Source organism: Aulonocara stuartgranti (assembly GCF_965226115.1).
Source record: "Aulonocara stuartgranti genome assembly, chromosome: 10".
Classification (NCBI taxonomy): Eukaryota; Metazoa; Chordata; class Actinopteri; order Cichliformes; family Cichlidae; genus Aulonocara; species Aulonocara stuartgranti.
The window spans coordinates 5,088,644-5,115,648 of record NC_138946.1 but is presented as its reverse complement, the minus strand read 5'-3'; the positions used below and the strand labels follow the sequence as shown (position 1 = coordinate 5,115,648).

At 39.9% G+C, this 27,005-nt stretch overlaps 2 protein-coding genes across 2 annotated transcripts; one reads left to right on the top strand and one right to left on the bottom strand.

Annotated features, from left to right (window-relative positions):
- The first annotated feature begins 13,617 nt into the window (after positions 1-13,617).
- LOC309715042 (heart- and neural crest derivatives-expressed protein 1-like) lies at positions 13,618-17,174 on the top strand. The gene is made up of 2 exons (XM_082547842.1): positions 13,618-14,790; positions 15,768-17,174. The coding sequence occupies exons 1-2, from the start codon at positions 14,311-14,313 to the stop codon at positions 15,861-15,863; spliced, it is 576 nt and encodes a 191-aa protein (XP_082403968.1). The 5' UTR covers positions 13,618-14,310; the 3' UTR covers positions 15,864-17,174.
- Positions 17,175-18,032: 858 nt separating this feature from the next.
- Positions 18,033-26,048, bottom strand: sap30l (sap30-like). Its single transcript, XM_082549541.1, has 4 exons — positions 25,307-26,048; positions 23,124-23,246; positions 21,693-21,791; positions 18,033-20,292 (listed from the first exon to the last, which is right to left on the bottom strand). The coding sequence occupies exons 1-4, from the start codon at positions 25,490-25,492 to the stop codon at positions 20,164-20,166; spliced, it is 537 nt and encodes a 178-aa protein (XP_082405667.1). The 5' UTR covers positions 25,493-26,048; the 3' UTR covers positions 18,033-20,163.
- Positions 26,049-27,005: the final 957 nt, after the last annotated feature.

The window sequence follows — 27,005 nt, the reverse complement described above, 5'->3', positions numbered from 1 at the left end:
CTGTTTTTTTTTTTGTTTGTTTTTTCAGAAACACACATTATATTGAACATAAATCATTAATTATTTTGAATGGTTATGCTTATAAATGCCCAATTTAAGCAACAAAAAGCCACTAACTTTTGAGTAAATGCATGTTTGACACATTTAATACTTTAATTTTGAAGAAAAACAAGAAAATGATTTAATCACACGAGCTTTGGCTTTTTTCAGATGCCGAAACTCAGCAGCCTGGTTTCATAACTTTTTGTCAGATGCTTGCATGCATGCTATACTGTTGTCGAGATGATAGAGCTCTCATTACCTTTCCTGTTGCTGCAAACAGGTTGACAAATTTAATTCAATTTTATTTGTACAGCACCAAATCGCAGTAACAATCACCTCAAGATGCTTTAACATTGTAAAGATCCTATGATAACAGAGAAAACGCCAACAATCAGACGACCCCCCCCATGAGTAAAAAATGCAACAACATGCAACAAAAATGCAATCTTTTTCTTAAACAGTATTTGACCTTGGTTTGGTGAAATAGGGGGTTCACTGGCACCAGCAGGGCTTAGCCTAGATTGACCCCAAGTCTCTCATCTCCCTTTTCCCACAGGAGGACTGACCTGGGCGGCCACAAAGCATTCATGGTCAGATTTATGTCCCAGCCACAGAATTACACCCTACAATTCTCAGGTCATCTCTCTCTTATGTGTAATTTAAAGTAGTAACAGTTATCTTTAGTTTGAGTATTGTAACATGATTGCTTTAAAACTCTGAGTGTAGACTCAACATGAGCCATCCAGAGGGGCTTTTCTGGGAAAACAGTCTGTGCTCCATATCTGGCAGCAGCAAAAGCATTTTGATAGGAATAAATAGAAGGTAGTCTGGATCAGTGTTATCCACCATGTTCGGACAAAGAAACCAGTGCCACCCACACCTACATTCACATAACCATGTATGGTTGACCAGATTACTGAGGGCAAGGTTTCAAAATTCTCTAGAAACATTAAAACTACACCAAGGGCCATATAACTCAATTGTATTCAAACCAGTTTTATTAATATGCCGTCAAATCCAACAACAGTCAAGTCAAGTCAAGTCAAGTTTATTTATAGAGCACATTTAAAAACAACCAAGGCTGACCAAAGTGCTGTACAGTAAATACAGATAAAAATACAATAGAACACAATTTCGTAATAACACCTCGCTGATAAAAATAAAATAAAAATATATAAAACAAATAAATTAAACCTTTCTAAAAGCCAATGAAAAGAGGTGAGTTTTAAGAGCGGTTTTAAAAGTTCCTAGGCTTTTGGAGAGTCTGACGTGAGGAGGTAAACTGTTCCACAGTCTGGGTGCAGCCACAGCAAACGCCCTCTCTCCCTTTGTCTTTAATTTATACCTGGGAACATCTAAAAGCATCAGGTCGGCTGACCTCAAAGATCTCCTGGGGCGATAAGTACTAAGGAGTTCTGACAGGTAAGAAGGTGCAGTGCCATTTAAAACCTTAAAAGCCAGCAATAAGATTTTAAAATCAATCCTAAAGGCAACTGGGAGCCAGTGGAGAGAGCAGAGAACCGGAGTGATGTGGTCTCTTTTTTTTGAACCGGTCAACAGGCGAGCGGCAGCGTTCTGCACCAGTTGAAGGCGATGTAGACAGGAACGATCTAGGCCAGCATAGAGGGAATTGCAGTAGTCTAGCCGTGAAGTAATAAAAGCATGGACCACTCTTTCTAGATCGTTCCTGCAAAGGTAAGACTTGACTTTGGCTAAAATCCGCAAATGATAAAAAGATCCCTTAACTACAGAGCTGATTTGTTTATCAAGTTTAAAAGCATTGTCAAAAATAACACCAAGACTCTTAATGGAAGAAGTGCAATCGGAGGTTAGGGGTCCCAAAAAGTCAAGAGAGAAGTTGGGATCTTTAGGAAGCCCAAACACAATGACTTCAGTTTTGCTTTCATTAAGGTGTAAGAAGTTAAGAGTCATCCAAGTCTTAATGTCAGACAAGCAGGAGAGTAGCGGCTGCAAAGAAACATTGCAGTTCAACCTCAGAGGGAGGTAGATCTGAATATCATCGGCAAAGATGTGGAAGGACACATTATGTTTACGGAGCACATCGCCCAGAGGGAGCAAGTACAGAATAAACAACAGGGGGCCTAGTATGGACCCCTGAGGTACGCCACAGTCATGTAAAGGCACTTACAGCTACATGATGATGTCGTTCCTCTACTGGCATATCGAAATATTTTGGCAAGACTGTTTCTGACGAGGGCTAGAGTGACTGTAATTTCATAAAGAAGCGTGTAAATCACCGTGGCCTAGGGCATACCCTGCTTTATCATCTGTTTTGCTCAAAACATAATAATAATAATTTACAAAATGAACATGATTTTGTATTAAATAATACTGAAAACTAGTAAATAAAACATACATCCAGCAGCCAAATGTGTTATCAGTTCACAGAGAAAGGTAGGTCAAGCTAAAGAAGGCTCATTTTCCCATAGACTTATATACAATGTGACTTCTTTTTATAACCAGAGGTATCGCCCTCTGCTGGCCAGTAGAAAGAATGCAGGTTTGAGGCACTCACCAATGGAGGTCTATATGCACATCTCATGCTTTCCTTTTCCCTTTGACCACTTCTTGGCTTAGTTATTATTGTCATTATTATTTATTACTATATAGAATAATGTGTAAGACTTGGCTGGGGATGTAAGCTATTTTTGTAAGATTTTTGATGCAGACTGAAGTTCTCATGTAACTTTGATCATTTTATGTGCAATGAAAGAGAATAGGTGCGATTGTTGGAACACATGTAGTTTTAGCAGCTCAGAAAGGTCTTTTTTTTCTTTGCTTAAGTGCTTTCTCTCTAACATTCACACTCTGATGGATGCATCGGAGAGCATCTGGGGCTTAGTATCTTGCCCGAGGATATTTGGCAAGCAGACTTGGGCGGCCTGATTGAACCACCAACTTTCCAATTAGTCGATGCTCTACATCCTGAGATATTGAACAGCTGTACTGTACAATACACAATGGGGTAAGACCTAGAACTGCATAACCGTATTAGGCACGAACAAGTCTTTATCTCTTGGCAAAAGCTGTGTCTTGATGTGTTGCTCACTGGCAAGGTGAATCTTCACCAGCGGTATTTTTTCCATATCTAAACCAAAACAGTTGCTGAAAATAAACAGTTTTCAGCTGGCACAGCAATCTAATGTTTTCACACTTGTACAGTAACTATAGATTTGCATTAAGTTGAACTTTTTACAGCTGTATAAAAATCAGCAATAACCACAAGCTTAAAATGACTTTTACTCTTTTCTTTTACGTTCATGTTTGATTTTATAAAATCAGTTCAAAGCATAACCTCCACAATCATCTCTACAGAGACTCTGGAGTGTGCCACCCATTGTGAAAATCTACTTGAGGAATTACGTATTTGCCATGGCTATTAACACAAAATTTGCACTCATGAACCTTTTGTAAGTGCTGACTTGTATAGAGCAGGCCTGTTTCACCACCTTCAGCTCTCTGACACTCATGCATATTAGAGGTTCGAAGTCGACGCAGAGAAGATGATTCATTGCTCGCAGTGTGAGCTAACATTTTAAATTTAGCTTGCTTTGCCTCATTTTCCTAAAGTACCCTCTCGTTTCTGAATAATGCTCTTTGCGGTTTACAGGTCTGATGAGGGAGGTGTGAAAAAATATCAGGGAAAGTCCCGCTGCTGCTGCCTCGCCTTTAGATGGCATCCAGTGGCTGATACTGTAAAGGTCATCCCATCAGCTGACAACGGGCTATGGTTATGATAAGCATCCAGTCAGAGCTCACGCTGCTCTGATAGGCATCCAATCTGAGTCTGAGAGCTTGTCGTTGCATTCCTCAGGCTGATCTGACACTATCATGAGGCCTAATGCCAGCTGGGACACAGAGCTGCTAAGCTATTTTAGGGTCTTTACAGATAAGAAAGAGGTTCAAACACAGCTGAGACAAACTGAAAGAAATCTGTCCACGCAGCACTCAAAACCACGAAGAGCTGCTTTACTTGTTATTTTCTGGTCACATCTGAGTGAGATAAACCCAATTAAACCCTGAACAGTGAGAGTTTTAGAGTCTGTAAATAAACTGACAGATGACATGTAGGCTTGGAGGTAAAAGTTAAAGTCTGACCTGGTCAATAGGCCAGTGTTGGCATGAAACAATTACTTTGTTTTGTCAAAGCTTCTTTAATCAATTATTGACCAGTGAAGGTGCAGAAAAACGAGAAAGCCAGCTTAGATACACACAAATGTCACAGTTTTGCATGTTTATAGGTCAGGAAACCGGTTAATGTGTGTAGCAATCAGTTGGATATTTACAGATATACCAGACAGTGAACAACACTGTCATCCTAGTGAAGTTTAACCTCAAAATCTGCTCTTTTATTTGCTTCTTTATCTGGTACATTTGACTTACTTTCCTGACTGAGAGGGTCTGTCTTCGTTACGGTGCTTGGCAAGGACCGCACAGTATTTCTGCCATAGCTCCCCTCATGCTGCTCAGCTCAATGAGCCAAATGACTGTAAGCTTTATTTCAGCCCTCAGGGTGCTCTGGGTTTAAGGTAAAGTCAACGTTGAAGTGCCTTAAACTGATATTCTTTCTAATAGCCAACAGGGGGCCACTCGTCCTGTAGTGTGCGACTGCTTTGTGTATGACAAGTCGCTGCTATACCCATGTACGCTATTCTCGTTAGGTCTGGCCTTGCTTGTCACATCTGGATTTAAAAACTCTGGATGGAAATAGATGTTAGGTCCATCTTTTTTTTTATAGATTCTCGAGTAAACCTACATACAGCAATTTATTTTGATATTTCCAGCCAGAGTGACCCTTTTCACATTACAGAGTCATTCAATTCCAGGTTAGGGTCAACATTTCTGACTAATGCAGGTTTTATTCTCATGTTGGCCTCAAATATGTCTAAAGTATGTGGAAATTTGACCAAAGTTTTGTGGAAACATTACAGCTGTATGTCAACACCAAGGACATTAATCTGGAGTATCTCAGATCTTCTGGTTTTCAGGCTTAAGTACTGCAGGGTGCATGTACTAATGCACATTCAGCTGGACCGTAAGACCTGGCTTGCAGTTGGGCTTTCAATTTATCCCTGTGGTGTTAGATGGGGTTAAGTCAAGTTTTTCCACACTAAGCTTGGAACTCCTTCATGGATATGTTTGAGAACTCTGTCATACTGTCTTGGAAAAGCACCTTCATTAAATGTCTACTTTTCTGTATTATTATATAATGCGCTTTTGTCATATGCCTCCAGTCTTTCCACATATGTTTGCACATATATTCTATGCACTGGGTGTAGCAGTACCTTTTACAGACCTCCTAAGATTGCATTAGACTATTGAGTTCTGTCGTTAACCTTAATGTTAGGTTAAGGTTAAAATGCGGCGTTCACAAGGTCAGTAGTAGCTCAGCTCATCGGCTTCGATGAAGCTGTGATAATTGATGCACTGCTTCGGGAGTTGTGGTACTGGGAGATGTCTTTGACGCAAAGTTTTGTTGTTAAGGTGTGTTTCCTGGAATATCACTGTGTGGTGGAGAAATATTTAGTTTCTGAAACTATTACTCTGTTCACTAAAAATAAAAGCTTCAAAGAAGGAAGAACGAAACCTACCAACCATATCGCTGTGCAGAAAAAAGCGTGTCAGCACTGCAGTTTGGCTGAAGGTTGATATCAGTCATGTTTACAAATGTTGTGCCGTCACAAACATGAGCCTCTCATCATGCAGACTTCCTGAATGGTGATACCGTTGATGGCTCAGTAAAAGAATATTTTTTACATTAGACTTCTCACAACAAGGTTTGTGGATTTCTTTGAGTGATTCCAGCTGCATATTTCTGGGGTTTTGTTCAAAGCAAAGCGAGTGGCATCTAGTTCCAGTATAGTCAAGATAAGTCTCTGCAGCTGATATCTCCCAAAACTGGGCACATCACTCCAAAACAGACAGATAAAAAGCACCATGTTTACATAGAATTTTTGTGGTGAACTGTCCCTTTAAGAGCTAGAGACAATGCTCATATTGATCCTGTAAGCAAAACCAGGTTTAAGGGATTTGTTTGTCTGCCGTTGATTGATGCGGGACTTTAAAAACAGAACCAGCAGATCCTCCAGATTTGTATACGTTAATCATTTTAGTGTGTCGTGAAAAAAATCTACCCTTCAGCCCGCCTTTTGAGGATATTTCTAACTTGCCGTTTGTCTACCTGCAGCAGGTAACATCTGTCACCTGACGAACACATTCCTTCCAGCAGTGTGAGCCCAGACATTTTTAGCCTGGGTGGCCCCAGCAGGGCAACAAAGCCCTGGCCCTGATGGTTGACTTCCTACCTTCACCTCTCCCTAAGCTCCTTCCAGGTAAAAACTAATGGGCGACTCCACATCTGTGGCCCATTCGCCGTTTTAATGAGCAGGAGCACGAGGTGGAGAGCGCTGAGTATGAATGGACAAGCAGGAGACTTTAACTAGCTGCCTCTGCCATTAAGAGCCTGTGGGGCAATTATGTCAGCAAACACAATGACCTCAACACTAATACAGAGTGTTACTATACACAACAGCCTTCACACAGCTTATTCTTCCTATTTTATAACCAACGGGTAAACAGTTTGTCTTACATTGAGAAATCTGTCTAAAGAGGATTACATATAAAAGCATTACACAGGTATTCCTGAATCAAATTCCTTAAACGCTACAGAAATGCTTAAGATTTTGTTTATGCTTGTTGAAGTTAGTGTAGTCATGATATCGGCTCTCTAGGAAACAGATATCCAGGGACTTTGTTGTCTCAATTACATCCAGTCATAGCCTTAAAAAAGTCCCCTTTCCATCCAGATTTGGTGGAATTTTATCTAATTTCAGCCAATACAACACTAATTAATACATTTTTTTAATTTGAATATTTATAAATGTCCATTACGACTATCTATATATATATATATATATATATATAAGTTGATGCCAATTATATAAATCTAAATGCAGGTTGTCTTTCTCGTGGGGTTTTGTCTCGTTGTGTGTTGTATGGTAAATCTTTTTTTCCAATGAGCTGTAACAACAGTAAAAACTTATTGTTCCCACATGTAAGGGTGGCAGGGTGGTGCAGCGGTTAGCACTCACTGTGGGCTCCTAGCTAGAAAGCTCTGGGATTGAACCTGCTGGTCATTGTGGGAGATTGTAAAGGTCCGATCTAAATATAGAGAAATCTTTTTCTTTTCTCCTTTTACTTCGAAACTGGACATCTTTGAGCTTTATTTAAAGAGTTCATTAGGAGGCCAGAAGATTTCAGTGTATTGATATTAGAGCAATATGAAAAAAAAAACCCACAAACAGACACAAATAGAATCCACTCAAATTACCAGTACACGGAGGATTAGAGAGAGAAAGGCAAGAGCTGACCTTAAGTGCTTTTCAGTTTTGTTAGGCTTTCATTTTTATACGTCAGACTTTTAGAGATGCTGGTCCCTGAACCATCTCCACGTCAGGATTTCTCAGGGTCAATCCTTTATGCCGATGTTTTGACTGTCAGCCTCGCTAAACCCTCTGGGGTCGTCTGACACAGAGCAGCCACCCTCTGTTAAATCTGCTGCTATGAAATCATTAGAGCCGGACCTGCCGGTGGTCCGTGAGCCCGGAGCACAGGACCTGACTCAGTCTTAGTTTATATTGATGTTTTCATAAAGAATAAAGCAGGGACCAACGTGGATGATGCAAGCTGTATCTGATGCATTTCTAAATTTTAACAATGTAATTAATATCTGAACTCTTACTTATATTGTTCTTTTAATTGACAGATCATTTGGTCTTGAAGATGTACATGATTAGTTGTATGTTCCTCAGAATACATTTGGACTTTTTAAATACAATATAAATAATTTTAAGTCATTTATTGAGCAAAAACAGGATTATTTGGATGCCTCCGATGTGGGAATCTGCATCTTGTCCCTGTTTCATATGATTACAAACCAGATATCTTCAGGTCTTTGACTGTTCATCAGACAAAACAAGACACCGTAAAGCACTGGTCTCTTAGAAACAATGATTTTCATTTTTCATGATTAATTTTTGTCCTTCAGTTGATATGCTATGCATTTAATAACTTTCTGCAGTGTTATAAGGAGTTATTTCTTCATCAGCATTTACTAAAAAAAATACTATAAAAACAAACAAACGAACAATTTTCTTTTTATTAAATTCTTTTTGATGAATGACCGCAGGTGCTGACAAATAAAGAGATTTCTTTCATAACTCCCAGAAAGTGTAAAAACTGTCATGAGCTGCTAATAGACAGAATAATTGCTGTTTTATTAAAAGCCTGAGATGTATAACTTGAAAATGTGTCCACATGACTTGTCAGATAAACAAAAAAAAGGAGGTAAAAGGTTTATAATTGAAAGTGTTGGAGTTTATGTCAGTTTATGTCCCTTCAGCTCGTCACCGTCACCTCTCTGCTCCACATTCCAGCCCCCCCGCTCTTATCTTTATTGGCTGAGGACGGGCAGAATTGCAGCAGTTAGAGGGCAGTTTCTGGAGCTTTGAGACACAAATGACCAGAGAGCAGACATGCATGGAGACGACAATCACTTATCAATAGATAGATGAGAGGAGAGAATAAAATGTACGAGAGGTGAGGTGGGCAGCGTCAAACATGTGGAGAATTTCCTTTTTGCTCAGATAATGAAACGGTCAAGAAAGTGAGACCAGGCTGGAGGGGAAAAAAAGCAAGTGTGGAGTGTGTGTAGTAAAAGTAAATGATCTGGTAAAGCTCCCAAATGACAAACAATAAAATATGTTTAGCATGAGTTTTGACTCCAGTCTGCTTGGGGTATATTTTTGTTAATTAGACTACAGCAAATAAAACATTCACCAGCATCTCTGCAAGAATTTTAATTTTTTATTGATTACATTACATTAAACTAAAATACCACACCATCTATAACCAAAATCACTGTTGTTCCTGATAAACATGCAAAGAAGCCACAGACATGACTGATACTGTAACCACGTCCTGTTTGTTTTATAGGAGTCGGGCATGCAACACAGATGGCTTAGCTGAGTGTTTAATGTGAGTCATATGAATGACATCACTGACAGCGAGATCATATTTCGAGGAGGAAAAATAAAAGCGGAAACAAAATCACTCAGGAAAGTTTCATTGTTCACTGCATTATGATAACAGCTGCAGATGTGTGAGAGTGTCTGCTTTATTAACATCAGAGGAGCGAGAGAGAGGGACTGTGGCAGGGATGGCAGATCGTCTCTGAGTGTCTGATTTATACATAACTGATTTATTCATTTTTTGTGGAGAAAAAGGGCTCAAGCTGCCCGATACTGGTCCTGTTGACTGATATCTGTAAATAAGGGGCCATTAACAAACATAGTGCTGATGTTTATCTGTAGTGTTGTATTAAAATGTCAGTGCAAAATGGAAAAAAAATTGTGATGGAGAGATTATTTTTAAGATAACCTCTTTGTTTCCCTGACACAAAGGAACAATATAAACAAATAAGCATAAATTAAAAAGATGTCACAACTGCTTATTGGCCAAATTGTACTTGTAAGTATCAGTACTGACCCACAGTTTTATAGATGCAGCCCATTAAAAGATGATAGAACATACACTAAAAAAAACCAAACACACACAACATGTTGTCCTCCTGCAAAAGTGTGTAAATTGCACCCACAACAGGAAAAGCGGTCGGCTGCACGGACGGATGGCAAAAGATAAAAAGCTAAATAATAACAATAAACGACAGACGTCACATTAAGCTGCTGCTGCTGCTGTATTTTCAAATCATGCAAGCGAATCCACAAATGTGAAGACATGGAACAGAAATGTTTGAAATTTGCACACAATTCCATGACATCATCATGTTTATTGAGATTTCCCATTAAAACGTTTCTTTTTTCTGGAATTTTGAATCTCAATTACAAGAAAAGAACAATAATAATTTAGTATCAAGCATTTTACTTTATGTTCATTCCATAATGTCATTTATAATGCCATACAAGAAACCCCACGTACAAGTATTAAGATGTAGACAAATAAAATCTCTGAGACAGAAATCTTAAGATCTGGAACCATAAAACCAAATCTGTCCCACTGCATGCAAGGATAACAGACATTAATCAATAACTACATAACTAATTTATGTGTAATTTGAATGACATACACCCTCAAGCAGCAAAACAATAAAGTAGACTGTGGTGAGAATTTAACAACAAGCAAAACTCAAACTGATAAAAATGAGAATTTAATTCAGATTTCAGTTTTCAGAGATTCGACTTCTGCATAAACTCAAATGCACCAGCACGAAACAAAATAATCCCACATTAACTATTAATTGACATTTTTAGCCTCTTTTGCACCCCGTCCTGCTCCTCTTTAACACTCCACATAGTGGACACTGGAATTTCTTCTCCCATCGGGCACTGGGCCTCTTAGGAACTCCTTGACCCTGCAGCATGATCCACTTTGCCCACATTTCCCAGAATGAGAAAGAGCTGCCATGTCTAATTGTACCCAATGGGCTTAATTAGCTTTGCGTGCTGGCGTCGACGTATGCCAGAGGTGGATATATGTATATACTGTAAGAGCCTCTGCATGATAAACACTTGGAGCTGAGCGTGCTCTGCTGTACTGAGCTTGCTCGGCTTTGAATCAGGCTGAATATTTGTTTGGAAATGTGGAGTTGAGGGTAAGCAATCTGAAGAGGAGGGAAGCAGTGTCTATTGAAAAATCTACATGATGACACAAACAATTATGAGGAGAATTCATAACAGGGCCAAGATGGCTCCTTATGACCTATTTTGGATGTTTCTCCTGGCAAAGCAGGAACAGAGGAGAGAGAGTGAAAGAGAGAGAGAGATGACTGAAGTCTATTGGGGCTGAAAGCAAAATATGAAGAGACTATTACTGCTGCTCAGGTCTTTCAGCACCTCTGGTGATAGCAGGGCAGGAAAAAAACAGGCAGAAAAAATGAGAGATCAAAAAGAGGGAAGGTTCTGGTTAAACATTTGAGAGAAAGAATGGAGGCAAAAGGAGAACAAGAAGTGGAGAAAGTGATACAGAGAGAGATGAAGAAAAGGAGTAAGAGGGCGTGTGGGTGTATGACCAGTGTTGTATTTCATCTCTGTGTAGTGGACGTCTTAATCAACAGTGTCAGGTTTTCTTTTTGGAGGCTGCATGGTGTTTTTCACGCTGACAGCGGAGGCTACACGCGAGTGGCAAACAGGACAGAGAGGAGGCTCATAAGCAGCCCCAGCTTTGCATAAAAATATGCCAAATGCAATATCATTGTTTCATGCGCTTATTTGTTGAACTGTGCAAGAGGAGGAAAACAAAGTTTGACTGTAGAGGCAGAAGACTCGTGCTGACTTGCAAAGCGACAAATTGCACGTCTGAATTTACAGTTTAACAGCAAAATGCATCTAAATGCAGACGTGGAATCAAAGTGGAAAAAAAGTTTAAATTAACCATTTTGTTTTATAGCAAAAACAAAATTTGCTTTTCAGTTCACAGGGGACTTTCTTTAATTAAAGGAAAAGTTGCACACAAAAAAAACCTTTCCCCCTTTCTTCTTCTCTTGTCTTTGAACAATTTTAATAGTTTGTATATGTTTGACACAAGAAGGCTGAAAAAGGATTTAAGAAGGAAAACAGATGCACAATTTATCACACTTGTGGGTAAAAAAAAAACCTCCACTGTGCTGTGGTTTTTCACTTTTCACTTAAATAGTGTATCTTATATCCATGTCTTACTGTTTGTTTAGTGTAAAACTAAGATGCAGAGTTATAACACATGATAATGCATGACATGCAACTGCAGCCAAATAACAAATCCCCTGCATGGAATTGGTCCTATATTATAATCCCAGCAGCTCTACTTCCTATTGCCAATAACTTGCTGTATTATAGAGGTAAACATCCCCACTGAACAGAATATCTCAGTACTTCGAGACTAGTGAGATTATCAGCCAGATGTATTTTAGTTCAATTTCAGATCTTATTAGAACACAAAAGTACATCAATGACCCATTCAGTAAATGTCTACTAGAAATGAATTAATATAAAATGCTTGCTTCATTAATTACTGTTTAATATATATATATATATATATATGTGTGTGTATATATATGTATGTTTTTTTAATGTCAATTTGCATCGTCCTATTTACTTTTGTACATTTTTTTGCACATGCTTTTATTTTTCTGCTTTAAAGCATTTTATTTTGACATGAGGCTCTTGTTGTATTATGTGTCCATAATAAAAATAAAAAGCAAGATAAAATAAGTACAGTTCTTCAGGATGATGCACGCAAGTATAAAAGTCAGCGTGGTCATGATGAAGAATGGCTCCCCTAAGACTGTCAAATGAATGAGCAGCAAATTTCAGCGCTGTAGCTGCTCCAGGTGCTGTGAGCCCCTTCGGTGTTTTAAAATGCAACAATCACAAATTTATATTGTGCAAAATCAACCATAACCCCTCATAAAAAAATACAGTGGACTTCAAAGTATCTGTGTGGCTATATACACAAAAAATAATTCAGTCGAAAGAATAAAAGTGTATTGCAGGAGTGTGGATGGTAACAACGGGGAAAAACGCAGAGCATTGTGCGCATTCATATGAACCTTTCCGTGCAGACTTCAGTGCATTCGTGTGAAGTAAGGAACATAAAGTTGTGACTGATGATTATTTATTGTAACGCAGGTTGGTCGGTGAAATATGCTGCAAACTTCTTAGCTGTAAACAGTGAGCAGGCCAGGAGAGCTTTTATGGAATACTTGTACCCGTGCTGCAGGAGGGTGACACCTCCTGATTTATGGCTGTATTTAGATAAGACGCCGCCGTAAATGGTTTCTAAATAGCGTCAAGGTCATGTAATGTAATGGGATAATGTTTTTAGGCGATGGCGATAAGATGATGTGTTTGGTGGGCGAGGAGCTGCGCGAGGAAGAGGAAAAAAAATGATAAAGCCAGTGCAGGCCTTCTCCTTCAGGTATGACGCGGACAGGCCGCTGATTCTGTGCGCCAAAAGTAGCACAAAAAAAAAAATCCTCAAACGGGTCATTTACACTTCTCATTACTCTCTGACATTCACGTCATGTTATTATTGGAAAATAAGACGTGGATAAAAATCTGGTCAGGCCTTTTCACTCTGATAAAAATAGTTCTAAACTTTGACATGTGGCATAAGAAAATGGCCATTACGCCTTAAAGAAAATATTTTTAAAACCCTTAGATAATCTTTAAAGAAGGACCGAAAAAGAAAAATAATTTCATGTTTTTAAAGCAACTAAATTGGTGAGCACACCGGGGTAAAAACGGATAAAATGATGTCAATTTTACATTTTAGGCATAGTTCTACCTTTTTTATTCGCCCATTCTTTTAAATGTTTAGCTGAACAAAAAGATAAAGTCTGCTTTGGATTATTTGGGATTATCATTAAAAACAGTGGAATTGTCTGAATTTCTGAGTTGGCAAATCTTATTTATTTTTATTTTTGAAATTTATACACACGTCTTTAAAAATTTACATTTTATATATATATATTTATTTAAATATCTGACTCCATGTATTCCAACCTGCAGTTGTTAATTCAAATATAAATGTAGATAATACAGTGCTGCTGCAAATCAGTGGCAGAAATGATTAAGCGTGTATGCCCTAAGAGATGTCAGTGCGTAAAGTTCGTGCGTAAACGCTTTCCAAAAGTAAAACAAGACTTTGAATCCTACAAAGATTTACAGATTTACAAAGTACTTTCTGCTGCAACATTTTCGGATAGCCGATAGTTGCTCCTTGTGCAGGGTCTTGAAATTATGGTGCATGTTTTCAGAAGCCTATCCAGACTCTCCTCCCATCCTGGGCGCTGCCCTCCATTGGCTGACTCCTTTTCACGCAGATATCCAAGTCATATAAACCTGGGGCCTCACACCTTCACCAGGGTCAAATTTCTTGGTCAAGTTAGAGCTGCCTCGTTTGGAAACGATTTCAAGAAGGAAACGCAAGTGGAGCCCTGCTCATCGCCGACATTTCTTCTGTGGAATTTAAAACGTTTTTCTCGGCCTGGGCTGAAGCCGCGTTCAGAATGAATACGATGTGAAGGCGGTGGTTGTTTTTGTTTGACTTGTTAATAAATCCAGAGGAAGACGTATTTAAATCTTGAATGATTTCTTTTGGCTGCGGATCCCCGAGCAAAGATCGTTTTGGGGCGGCAGCAGAGAGAGGCCGAAGGGAAACACGGCAACGACCATATTTGCAATCCCGCTCAGCATGAACCTCATCGGGGGTTACCAGCATCACCACCACCTGATGCACGAACCCTTCCCTTTCGTCCAGCGGTGTCACCAGGATGCACCGTACTTCCAGAGCTGGGTGGTGAACCACGGCGAAGTGCCCCCTGATTTCCAGATTCAGGCGCCCTACCCAGCTGCGGAGCTGGGAGCGCCCGGAACGACGCACGATGCCCGGCTGGAAGGGCTCCAGGCCGGGATGGGAAAGAGGAGAGCGTCGGGGCCGAAGAAGGAACGCCGGAGGACGGAAAGCATCAACACAGCTTTCGCCGAACTCAGGGAGTGCATCCCCAACGTGCCGGCGGACACAAAACTGTCAAAAATCAAAACTTTACGCCTGGCGACCAGTTACATCGCTTATCTGATGGACGTCCTGGCCAAAGACTCCGGGGAGACGGAGGGCTTTAAGGCCGAAATTAAGAAATTTGAAAACCGGGATTTGAAACGAAAACGGGAGCTGGTAAGTTACGAGTGTCGAAGTGAAATGCAACCCAACCCAAAGCATTTTTCTGGGATTCGGTAACATGTTAGTCAGTGTAAAAGCAGCTGTAGGCCTGAAAATGATGAATGCTTCAGCATGACCTTTCGGATTGAAGTACCGTTAATGTTTAACCTGCAACCAAAGCCTTTATATCGCTTTATAATTATATCATTTTATTTAATCTCATTTTTCCTTCAAATAATTCCCAGTTATGAGTCCCAGTTGAAATATCGGCCAAATTATATTTTAAACTAACCTAACAAACAATAAAAAAAAACAACATTTAACAGTTTGTGCCTGTAAACATTTATGACGTGTTAATTATAGTGAATGCATAATGTTTTCTAACAGTTTCTAATTGTAGATTTAGACTCAGATATTTAGGCTTGAATATGTGCAGGCCTAAAATATTGACATGAATAACAAGCTATTATTAATTATTAATAACAGTTATTATTATTTGTTATTAATTATATAGCTCCTAATCATAGCCGACGAAAAGTAAATGTCCTTTCCTTATTAGATATACAATAAAATGCTGTTTTAGACAAATGATAAAGTCTTTATCGTTTCTATGTATTTAAAAGATTACTAGTCAATATTGGGGTACGTGACAGGCAATGCCTGATGCTCCGACCCAGGAGCTGACTTACTGTCAATTAGTGAAATCCTGTTATGTCATCGCCCTGAATGCGTCACTAAAACCTCCAGTTTTCTTCAGATTACACGAGGACAAACTTAGACTCCAAATCCAGATTTATTTATAAAGCACATCTAAAAACAGAGTGCATCACATGACACAAAGATTGGAATACAGATAAATATGATGTGCGAAATAGCGCAAAAAGCTCAAATAAAGTAAAAGCAAAGTGGCCCTCAGCTCTCTGTCCTGCTGATTATGTTGTGGTGTTTTGGTCTCCATCCTCATTCTCATCCTCCTCCCCCTCCTCCCACAGACCGACGGCCTGCCGGAGTCCTTAGGAGCCGAGAAGAAGGTGAAAGGCCGGACTGGGTGGCCGCAGCAGGTCTGGGCTCTGGAGCTGAACCAGTGACCTCCACTTCTCAACCCGAAAAAAACTCCTCAGAGACTCTGGATTCAAATCAGATTTAAAATAAAACAAACCACTGAGTGAACCTAAGCACGTCACTGTGGCCGTGCGGCGATGCGCAAAAAAGAGCGAACTAAAGGACAACACGGGCATAAAAGGTGGAGGGACGGTGGAGAGCTCCAGGAGAGACGTCTTCTTCTCTCGTGCCGTGGTTTCTAAGCCGATTCACAGATCCGATTGTAGGTGTTTGATATTTGTGGTATTTCTGCTTTGTTGATGTTTTCCACCCCTGCGGACCAGATGTCGCGATGGAAGGTGTCAAAAACACATCTGTCTCCCCTTAAATGTGTGTTTACCTGACGTTGTCTTCCCAGTTAAAGGAAATGAAGCAAAAAATAAATAAATTATAAGAAGGTGGAAGAAGTCTTCAGTATGAAGCCATTTAAATTTAGATATGTTTTTTTCAGATCAGAGACACCGGTTTATTTCTCAGTGTTAATAATTTATAGAGTTTTGTTAAACCAGGAAGCAGTTATAAATTTCAGTTTTGTGCGTGTTGGCGTATTTTTTCTTCCTTTTTTCTTAAAAAATTAATATTTCATTTCTTACCCTAAACTTACTGTACTTAATTTACTTAATGCTGACACAAAAACGTGTACAAAATAGGAATAATTTACATGTCAAAAATAAAATTAAAATGTTAACTTTTAAATCATGGATCGAGTAAGTACTAAAAAAAACCGGACGATTTTTATAGATGTCTGGCTTCTAAAGATACAATCAAATAAACGGAAGCCGGAAGAAACACATCATGAAAGGGGGGACACGTTTTTGTTTATCACTGTTCCATCCCGCTGTATTATTTCATTTTCAGGTATTTTCGTCCACAGTAGGTTTTCCCAGCTCAATTATCTCCCAACAGACCCTCTGTGTGTGTGCGCGTGAACTCTCCGGGCTGTTGTTTCGCGTAGGAATCGTATTGAATTTACTGAATCTACCTCAAATACTCTACACGATGCCACTGTCCGCTGGGAGAAGACACCGACTGTTCAGTTACCGCAACTTTATTCACTCCGTCATGTAAAACTTAAAAAACAAAACAAAATCAAAAGACCCAATAGGATAAAAGTTTATTAATGTGCGCAGTGGTGATGGAAATGTGCATTAGATGTGAAATTATATATATATAGTTCCGTAAATAAATGATTATTTTAAGACACTAGCTGTGTTTGGTGAAAGTGTTTTTTTCCCCATCATGTTTAAAATTATTATCATTATTATTATTATTATTGTTGTTACGTAATTTTTTTAGCCATGTAGGTGTTGGTCCCAAGTAAGAAAAAAAAAACAACGAAAAACCAAAGAAACCTAAATCTTGATATGGACAATAAAGTTTTTTTTTCGAACAGCAGGAATTTTTTTTTCCTTTATTTAAAATTTAATATTTCTAATTCCTTTTTTAAATTCTTACTTTTACTCATTTTCTTCCCAACTGAGTTTGTTTCACCAACACAAGTTATATGTAGACCCACATCTAAATGATCCATTTGTTAATAGTTTTCTGGTATGTTTTAAATCTACATATAATTTGAAATAACATAAAAAGCGCTATCGTGTTAACCGGATGCTGTTCAACAAATTCATTACTTTGAAAATGTAACGCTGTCCTTATCCCTTAAATAATTTCCACAGGTTGACAGTCTGCTGTTCTCCACAGTTCCCTTCATATTTATTTATTTATCATTCTTTTGCAAAAAGCTAAATAAAAGAACAGCGTGAAGTAAGTGTTGTTTCCAAATGTAAGAAAAAAAAAAATCAATGGACTGCAGTCGCGCTACAGTAGCAACAGTGACGCCTTGTGGTCGATGGGCGTCATTGTAAAAATACAGCATGAGGAAACTGCAACTTTCAACCAAGTAAAAGAAAACTTTTTCTTCATCTTTAAATATAGTGTGGAGGAAAACATGTAGGACAAAGTCAAGGCCTCTGAATCTCCAGTGTATTTCGTTTAAAAAAAATAAAAAATAAAAATACAGTGCCAATCTGTTAGAAAGCATTAAATGAAGAGCTCCAATACAGTTTAAACATCAGTCCTAATAAACTTAAAATACTTTGATGCTAAAGTACTATAAGAACTTATCATATAGGATCATACATTAAACCACTGAAGCATAATGTGTATATAACTTTATTTAAAAATATTATCTCCAGCTGTCCAGCGATGCATTACTTACATGTTCTGCTTCATCTTTAGTGACAGAGCATAAGGTATTTCTAGATTGTACTTTTTAAAATAAGTGGCATGGAGTACAAAGTATAATCTTTACATAGAAAACACTTAAAGCACATCGCTGGTTCTATTGTATAATTAGTCTGGTGTTATTGACCTCTGGTCACAACATGTTAAAAGAGCAGAGATGAGGCTTTTTCTTCTTCCTGTACAATACATTTATTTATATTAATAGGAGCAACAAGCAGTCATACTTAAATATGTTTCTTTTTCCTAATACAACAATTAGGTTAACGTGGCATGACCTACACATTAATAAAGATGGATGTTACCTACATGACACTAACAAACCTACAAGCAAAATTTAAAATGTGACACTTAAAAAAAGAGAGCGAGGGAGAGAGAAAAGGACAAATCTGACACAAATCGTGCGCACAATTATCCAAAGTGCACGTACGATCCGTGCCTCCGCCACCATAAAAGACAAAGAGGATGTGTCTGTAAAACAGCAAAGATGTCCGTCACCTGGAGGTTGCAGCAGTGCTTTAAAAATTTTTAAATAAACTTATAGGTCGTCAGCAGCGCGTTTGCTTTATCACATTAAGTGTTTTTAAACACATCAACAGGTGGTTAACGGTGGCTAGCAACCCAACAGCTCCCACTCATTTCCCATCACTTCAGGCAGCTTAAAAAAAAAAAAAAAAAAAACAGAAGGGAAAAAAAAGGAACTGAACAAAAGTTAAAAAAATTAAACAAAAAGCCAAACGTATTATTTCTTCTGCTTTAAATGTAAATAACTGAGTCTATACAGAGAAAAAACATGTTGCTGTTTGATGCCGTTTTACTGCCAAATGAATCGTGCTGGACTGAAGCAGCAGCAGCAGGTTCACCACTATGAAAAGGTTTGTTTTAAGTTTTTAAAATTTTAAATCTCACCCGCCGATACGGAAGAAGGGCATCCACATGTAACACATATTCAAAATTGTGAATAAAAGAAGAACATTAATTTTTTTCTCCCACTTTCACCAGGCTAACCTGTCAGCCCACTTTGGAGGAATGAAATTAAGAGCAGAGATTTTATCCGCTGTAAACACCGTCGGATGGCAGCACAATACAGCCCGACCATTCATGCGAAACAGCTTTCACTTAATGTGGAAGGAAAAAAGAAAATAGAAATGATATATGCAACCAGACACAACCTTTGAACAACTTGTGGAATTAAGGCTGAACTAAAGCTTACTTAAACTTAAACTGGGTTACAGAAATAAAGAAATCAGCATGTGTATGTTCACAGGTTCAAAAGAAAAAGAAAAAAAAGAAACCACTAACAAATAGAAGACTGAGTCACAACGTATCACATCCTTACTCGGTTCTTCTTCCTTTAATGTTTTACACAACATTTATAATCATTATCTTCACCATTTGCAGCTTTTAAAGAGTGAACCTGAGCCTTAATGTTCTGGATGTGACTTCAGACCAGGGTGGCATTTCTTTTCCAACAGTCACGTATGAAGAAAGAGGGAAAAATCCCACTTATCATCGCATCATTCAGCTCCATCTCGCAGTCCCGTTTGGCACAAGCATTCCTCACTGTGAGCGTGTTTAACAGTCAACTTGGCAAAGAAAACCAAAATTACCAAAAGTTGTTTTGTTATTTTTTTGACTCTTAAGGCAGGATACTGCATTCAGCTGAGTCGCTTGAGTCGGACGCTGTTCTTTTGTACATATAGACACAGTTGTGTTACAGTATGACGACATAAAACTCTGCAGAGTGAGTCCTTGTAATCAGCAGTCTTTATGGTCCTGGCTTTCGTAAATCAGGGAATACCTTGGAGAGGGCCAAGTCAAAAGGGAGAGACTGGATTTCTGTGAAGAGGGCCAAAAAGCCAAAATGAACTCATCTCACCCTGGATTTCTGTTTTGAGTCCTTTAAGGACAACAGCAGTTCGTGTCCTGTTCTCAGAGGGGAGCAGGAGGGTGCAGAGGAGCCGTTACTGAAGTCCAGGTTTTGTCTGTAGCTACAGTTGTTGTTGTTGTGGTTGTAGCTGCCGCTGTGATTGTTGTGGGGGAAGTTTAGTCCAGGGGTTTGCCACCATCCCCTTTCTGGTCCAAGCGGCTCTTGCTGCTCTTCACCATGTAAATAAAGTAGGTCAGCGTCTCCTTCTCGTTCACTGGAATATTCCGGAAGTGACGGCTCACCGTCTGCAGAAGGGAGAGAAAGAGGGAAGCGGTTAAAAGAAAAGCGATATACATCGTTTGTTTCAGGGTTGGTAAGCGAAAAGACAGACTGCATACCTGACTGCTGAAATCTTCCTTCACACCATTAAATTAAATCCCCAGAAAGAAATCTGGATCCAGATTAGTTTGCGATATTTGTAAATGAGAACATGGCGACACGGTTTCTCATTTTTCTGCAATTGTGAAAAATTTAACTTTTCCATATCTCGCACTGGTTTCCCTAGAGCCAGATTTGGAGAAACTTTAAAAGTTGATCACTTCTAAGTTGGCCCCTCCTCTGTTATGATGTTTATATGAGTCAGTCACATGATAATGAGCAGCTTTTTTGGGAGTTATTATTTGAGAAATGCTCCATTGTTGTCCAAAAAATGAGAGCGACTTTCATACTTCTTTAAAAAGCAACCCCGTGATTCCTCTTAATCAGCTTTGACTAATAAGTTGTTTAAAACTATGTAAACACACCTCTTACAAACATTATAGGTGCCCTCTGGACACCTACAATCCTTGCTTTAAGAAGAGTTGGTGCTTTTAACCTCTTCTTGGTTATTCATTTGCACAGAGGGCCAAGTGATGCATCAATCAAAAGCAAATGGAGTTGAATTTATAGCTCAGGGAACAAAAACATTTTACAGAGTGAAAACAACACTACAGTACAAAGCTGGCTCCAGTGAATTTATAATTACTGGAAATAGTCCTTGCGGTGTCTGCACTGAAAGTGTCGATCACCAAAAGCACCGGGCCTAAACTAAACACTGAAAAATAGCCATTTGTGTTCTTTACCTCGACTTTTACAGAGCCAAACATCCTCTGCACAGCCTCTCACATTGCTATGGTTCTCCTGAACACGGCTGAACACAGGACAGCTGTAACTGGTTGTGGGGCTGTTGACTGGTGTTTTATTAATGATGTGGTAGGCTCATTAATAGGAGGGTTTGAATGTGACTAAAAGCCTGGGGAAACATCCAACTTACAGCCCAGTTTGATTTCATTCATTCCCACTGTTAGCCCAACACCACATGCGACCCCAGCTGACCCCATCTCAGGATGACCGGGAGCGCAAAGCACAGAAGGTAATTATAAGGACGAGGGCGGAGCTGGCTGCACCGAGTCCACCTGTCGATTTGGGAAATCAGTCTAACAATTTGCCATTACAGCCGAATGGGAGCGCCAACACTTCCTATATCACAGCAGCATACACTAATGAGAGCAGCTCAGTGATCAACATTCCCAAAGAAAAGAAAAAAAAAAGAAAAATTAGTGAGATGTACTGGATTAAAAAACACAAATCCACTCTCACGGTAGTCTCCCTGATGAAAGAGTTAGGGTACACAACACCCTAAATGAAAAGCAGCATCTGCTGTTACCTCTGCCAGCTGGGCCTTGTTGAGGCCGGGCCTGGTCTGGAGCTTGTAGTGTCGCTTGTAGCGTCTCAACGTGTTCACTTGCAGCTGGAAAAGGTCCACCTGAAATCACCAAGAGAAGCAGGGACTCAGTGAGTGGGTTCAAAGTGATGAGCTTTTTGGGGTTTTTTTTTAATCTTGCTTTCCATGGTTTATGCAAGGCTCCCAGTGGCTTCTGCCTCTTTTTCAGCTTTTAAAGGAGCTGAAACTTTAATGATGCACAGAGAGAAAGTGGGTCAATGCAGCATGAAAATACATGAAAACAAGTAAATCCAGAACAGATTTATTTTTCTTAAAGAAGGAAATTGTGGCAATCCAAACGTGGTCTGAGCTTAGTGCTGCCTTCTCAAATATGGCTGCACTGGGGAACAGAGAAACATCCACTGTGGGGTTTCAAGCAGTTTAAATGTATCATTACAGGCCACGAGGAGTGCTGTTGAGCACAATGAGAGGGGACTAACTGTGAACCCACAGCTCTCATTACACAACCCAAAAGTTAATACAGGATAAATATTACCCATCCACACCAAGAAAGCTCCACCCACACAGTGACATGGAATCAGGTGAGGCAAAGAAAAAGACTTAGGTGTTTTTACCCAGAGAGAAATAACGTTTGTTTAAAGGTTCACTTTAAATCTGCTGCACAAACATTAACGAGCCATATGTAAGCATTTAATTTTGCTTAACAGAAGTGATTCTTTTTTCAATTATAACTTTAAAAAGTTACTATATATTGTATGTGCTTCTGACAAAAAGTAACACATTGTAAACAATATAGTGACATACACAAAGCCACTTGAATCTTAATGAAAACAGTGATACTAATTTGTAGTCACACCATCCAGTCTTATGTGAGTGATTAACACATTCACCTTAGATGGCAATCTTTGGTTTGAGAGACAAACAGAGGCTCAGGGGAGCTAGCATACTCCTGCCAATCCCTTCCACTCTCTAACTGATGCCTAAAAAACTGGGAGTTTATAAACAATATTAAAGGGCTGCCTGCTTGCAAAGCAGGAAGAATTGCTGCAAACACAGAGGGCAATGTTCCTAAAGTATGCAAAGCAACATCTGGATAAACCAGAGTTCTTCTGGAGACGAATGTTGATGTGGATAAATTATAACTGAGGGTTTTTTTTTTTTTTAAATCAAGCTTAGAATGTTTACGATGTATACATCAGTTCTGCAAAGTCAGTAAAGAAAGTGAAAACTAGTGCAGGGAAATCATCCAAAGCATTCCTCAAAGTTCACCATGGACTGCTTAGAGAAACAAAACAAGCCAAGCTTTTAAACATGAGGTACGTGGAAAACATCGAAAGCAAGGAAAGAAACTTGAATACTTGGACAACAGAGCTTCAGCATCATTATAATGATTAACGTTTCACTCCCTGTTACCTCGGGCACCTCCACATCATGATCTGGGGATTCCCCTCCATCATCGCTGGTCTTCCTCTTCCTCTTGTTGCGAACACTCTGAATGAAATTCTTGTGAAAGTCACAGATGTAGAGATGTCGCACCTGTGGGAACAGATGGGAGAATTCCATTAATGCAAAGCTTTAGGTTCACCAGTCTCACTGGTCATTTCCAGATTGTTTAATACAGTTTTTCAAAATCATTCTCAAGCTTCTGCTTTAATGTCAACCAAAACAACACTTCTGTTTTTGCTGTTCTACTTTAAACCTCTTGTTTGCAGCCACGCAGAAATCATCCAAAATGTGTCACTCAAAACAGGAAGTGTCTCATTAAAGACCTCCACACTGAAACTGTGACTCTACGCTCTGCTCGTCTTCCATGTGTTGTCTCAGCTGAAAGCCTCTAATGCAACAATCCCTGTATCTCTGTGTGATCATAAGCACGTAACTCCTCAAGGCCACACTTTCACTGTATGACGTGTCACTCGAGTCCCTGCATGTCATGAATAAACTAGGAGAGTTAACACACGAACACAAACGAATAGAAGCTCATTCCCTGAGCTGACACGTGGGTGTAACAAATCACCAACATGCCCACGGCCACCACTTTGTAGGAAACACACAGGACACAAACGAGAGTGGACACAATGAGGAGCAAAGCATGCAGAGTGGCTTAATGCAGCAACAACAGACACCTGTACACTCGTGGATATGACACTGCTGTGCATAACGGGGCAAAACTGGGGCCCGTAGGTTCTTCTTAATCTTTTTCAGTGTTGTGGACAAACTGCACAGCAGATCACACAAGGACGCTATGTAAACCTGCCATGTTTGTGTTATTCAGCAGCTGCTGTAATGCGAACACTATTCATGAGCTGCTCATTCGCCAACTGTTTGAACCAAAGTGTTTCTCAAAGCGTGAGGGAATCTGACTAAAAGGAAGAATATACACAATCTCATTTCTGTAATGAAAATAAAAGAGTTTGCCATTGTTATTACTGGAATTTCGCTTTGATCCAGATTTGCTGTTTTTGTTAATAACTGATAAAACTTTCTCCAGCTTTTAAAGTGGGGCATACTCAAAAGCTTGACTGCGTTCTCTTCAAATGTGCCAATCTGCTGATTTTCTCCGTTTTGTCACTCTGTTAGATAACCCTTTTTTGTTTTGTTTAAAAATGTGGCTCTGGGCTAATGAATGCTTTTGTTTTTGTTCCCAGACACAGTAAACAAAACCAGTGTTTGTGGAACTACAAGGCAGCCTGTCAGCCCCAACAATATTGAGTTTCAGTGGTCTTATTCCCAGACATCTTTGTGCAAAAAATTGACAAAACTGGGGCTGGGAACAGTTGCTGTCTCAAAGTATGAGGCCCTCACTATGGCCTGAGGCACTTTTACTTTAACATGGACCCTACAATTTTTATTGATTATCCTGGTGCTGTAACAACAATTTCCCAATAATTCCAATAAAGTATCTTCCTATAATGTCTGCTCACTCCGAGTAAAGTGCTGTCTGTTGCTAAATATAAGCAAAATATGAAAAGAGAACTTCTAAGAAAAGTCTCTGCTTCACGTCTCAACAAGTGTCTCTCTCACTGTGGGCTCACACAGACCACGTGATAACTGCTGGCACAATCAGCTGTAATAAATGCGTATCAGACAGCGCGTGCCATTAAATAACTGCCATAAAAGAAGCCAAGTCGCTGCAAAGCTCTTCAGCAGACACACGGTAGCGATGCGGTGTGGAGTTTAACTTTAACAATTGTCGACAGCCGGCATTAAAACTCGACTGTTGCTATAACTGGACTGACATTTAGCAACTCGTTAAGCTTCCCTGGCAACAGCCATTTTATGAGCAGCGGCGGGGGCGTGTTGGAGAAAACTGTTGCGACGACAGAAAGCTCTGAGTTCGGGACACTGCTATCCCACACGACGCTCAAGTAACGAGCACAGCTAACGTTAGCATGACAGCTAAATCTCTCAGCAAGCAGGACCACCACAGTCTGCTAACTTTACCTCCAGCAGGACCGGAAAGCTCTGTGGTCACAATAACTGACGCTAACCGGCTAACTAGCATTAGCTGACAGCTGTTCAGATTCCACTAACTTTCAGCCACCCCCGCACTCTGTTCAAGACTTTAAAATACGCAATAACATGCTTTGTCTTACACTCTTGTCGATGTCCAGTTTGAGCTTCTTCTGTGATATGCTCTTCTGGATTCTCTTGCTGAAGGAGGCGTTTCCAGCAGACCGGCCGCAGCGTTCTCCGTCCTCGATCAGGCAGCAGCTCTGACCGTAAAACGGCGGAGCAGGCGGTCCGTCGTGGCTATCTTCCTCTGTGCTGAACCCATTCATTCTGTACTTGTGACGATGTGCCTGCTTTAACCTCAACAATTTAAAAAAAAGGAGCGCCAACAAAAAACAAACAGCGTCAGGTGGGACACTTAGTCTCCTGTTCACCCGTTGCCCTTTTATGAAAGACAATTCTGGCAACGTTAGCTAGCGAGCTACCTTGGCTAAGTGGCTACAATGTAAATTTAACAGCCCCTGATGTTTTGATGCCGACTTGTAAGTTATTTAAAAACACGATCGCTGCCATAGGTTGAAGACATATTCGTATATATCTCCGGCAGACTGGCGCCGTCAGTCTCTGCTTACACTGGCTAGCTCCTGTGCTAGCGGTGCAGCAAGGTGGATGAGCTGCCGCTGATGCAGGAATTCCTTCGGTGAGAGCGCCGCAGTTCGTCCCTGTAACCAGCCGTCGCTTCTGCGCGTACGACAACAACTCCGAGCTATAAAAACACTGGCGGCTACAGCTTTCTAACCAACTTTGACTAAATTACACATTTAACGACGTGCACCTCTAACGATTACGGCACTCTTTCGAGGAGATCCTACAATGGAACATGCTCTGTCTATGGGGCGGAAGTTCTCATACTGAGCGCCCATTGGCTCATTTCGTACAAAGGCGGGCTTAATGTACAAAAAGTGACATTTCCATTGGCTCTGACCAACTTCAATTTTGCAGCCCAGTTCTTCCTGTATCGTTCGGCGTCAGATGTTTTCTACTATGAATCGGAGTTAAAGGTGGCGTTGCTGCCAGTTAAAGGGGCTTTTGACGACACGTCACACTTTCGAAATCAGTTTTTCTTTCGTAATGTTAAAGTTTTATTGATTTTTGACGAGTCACCACTTCTATCACACGAAGTAAGTGTTTGCGAAATTGAAGGGGGAACCCCACTTTCGTTAAGTCTGGCTTTGAATCGTTTGCGTTCTTTGGATTCGTGATACGAAGGAGACATTGTTACTAATTTGCATATCGTCACAGTTACTCGTTTACCTCTTCAAACAAACCATCAAAGGTCAATATTAAAAGACTGGTTTGTAGCGGCGTGCTCTCGGGAGCTTAAACAGCATTTAAGCTACATGAGGACAGAATTGTTCGCATCAACACGGTGCAGTTCCATATTTGACCGCTGGAGGGAGACAAAACCTCACAAATGAATAAAAACCTGAGGAACAACAGACTCCTTCACATGCCGTGCCTTGATTTGGACTACATAGGCCAAAGGTTTTGACTGCTCATCATTCATCATTTTGGTAACATCTCAAGTAATATAACTCCGACTTGACTGTCAAGGATATAAAGCCATTTTAGTGACTAAAAATGTTGGGTTTTATAGTTCAATGGGCAATGGTGTTTTCTTTATTTCTAGCCATCCATTTTTCTTCGTGGGGTACTGGAGCCTAACCCTGCTGTCACAGGGTGAAAGCCAAGGTACACCCTGGAGAGGTCGCCAGTCTGTCACAGGGCTAACACAGAGAGCCAGGCGTTCACGTTCATATTCAGATCTATTTAGAATCACCA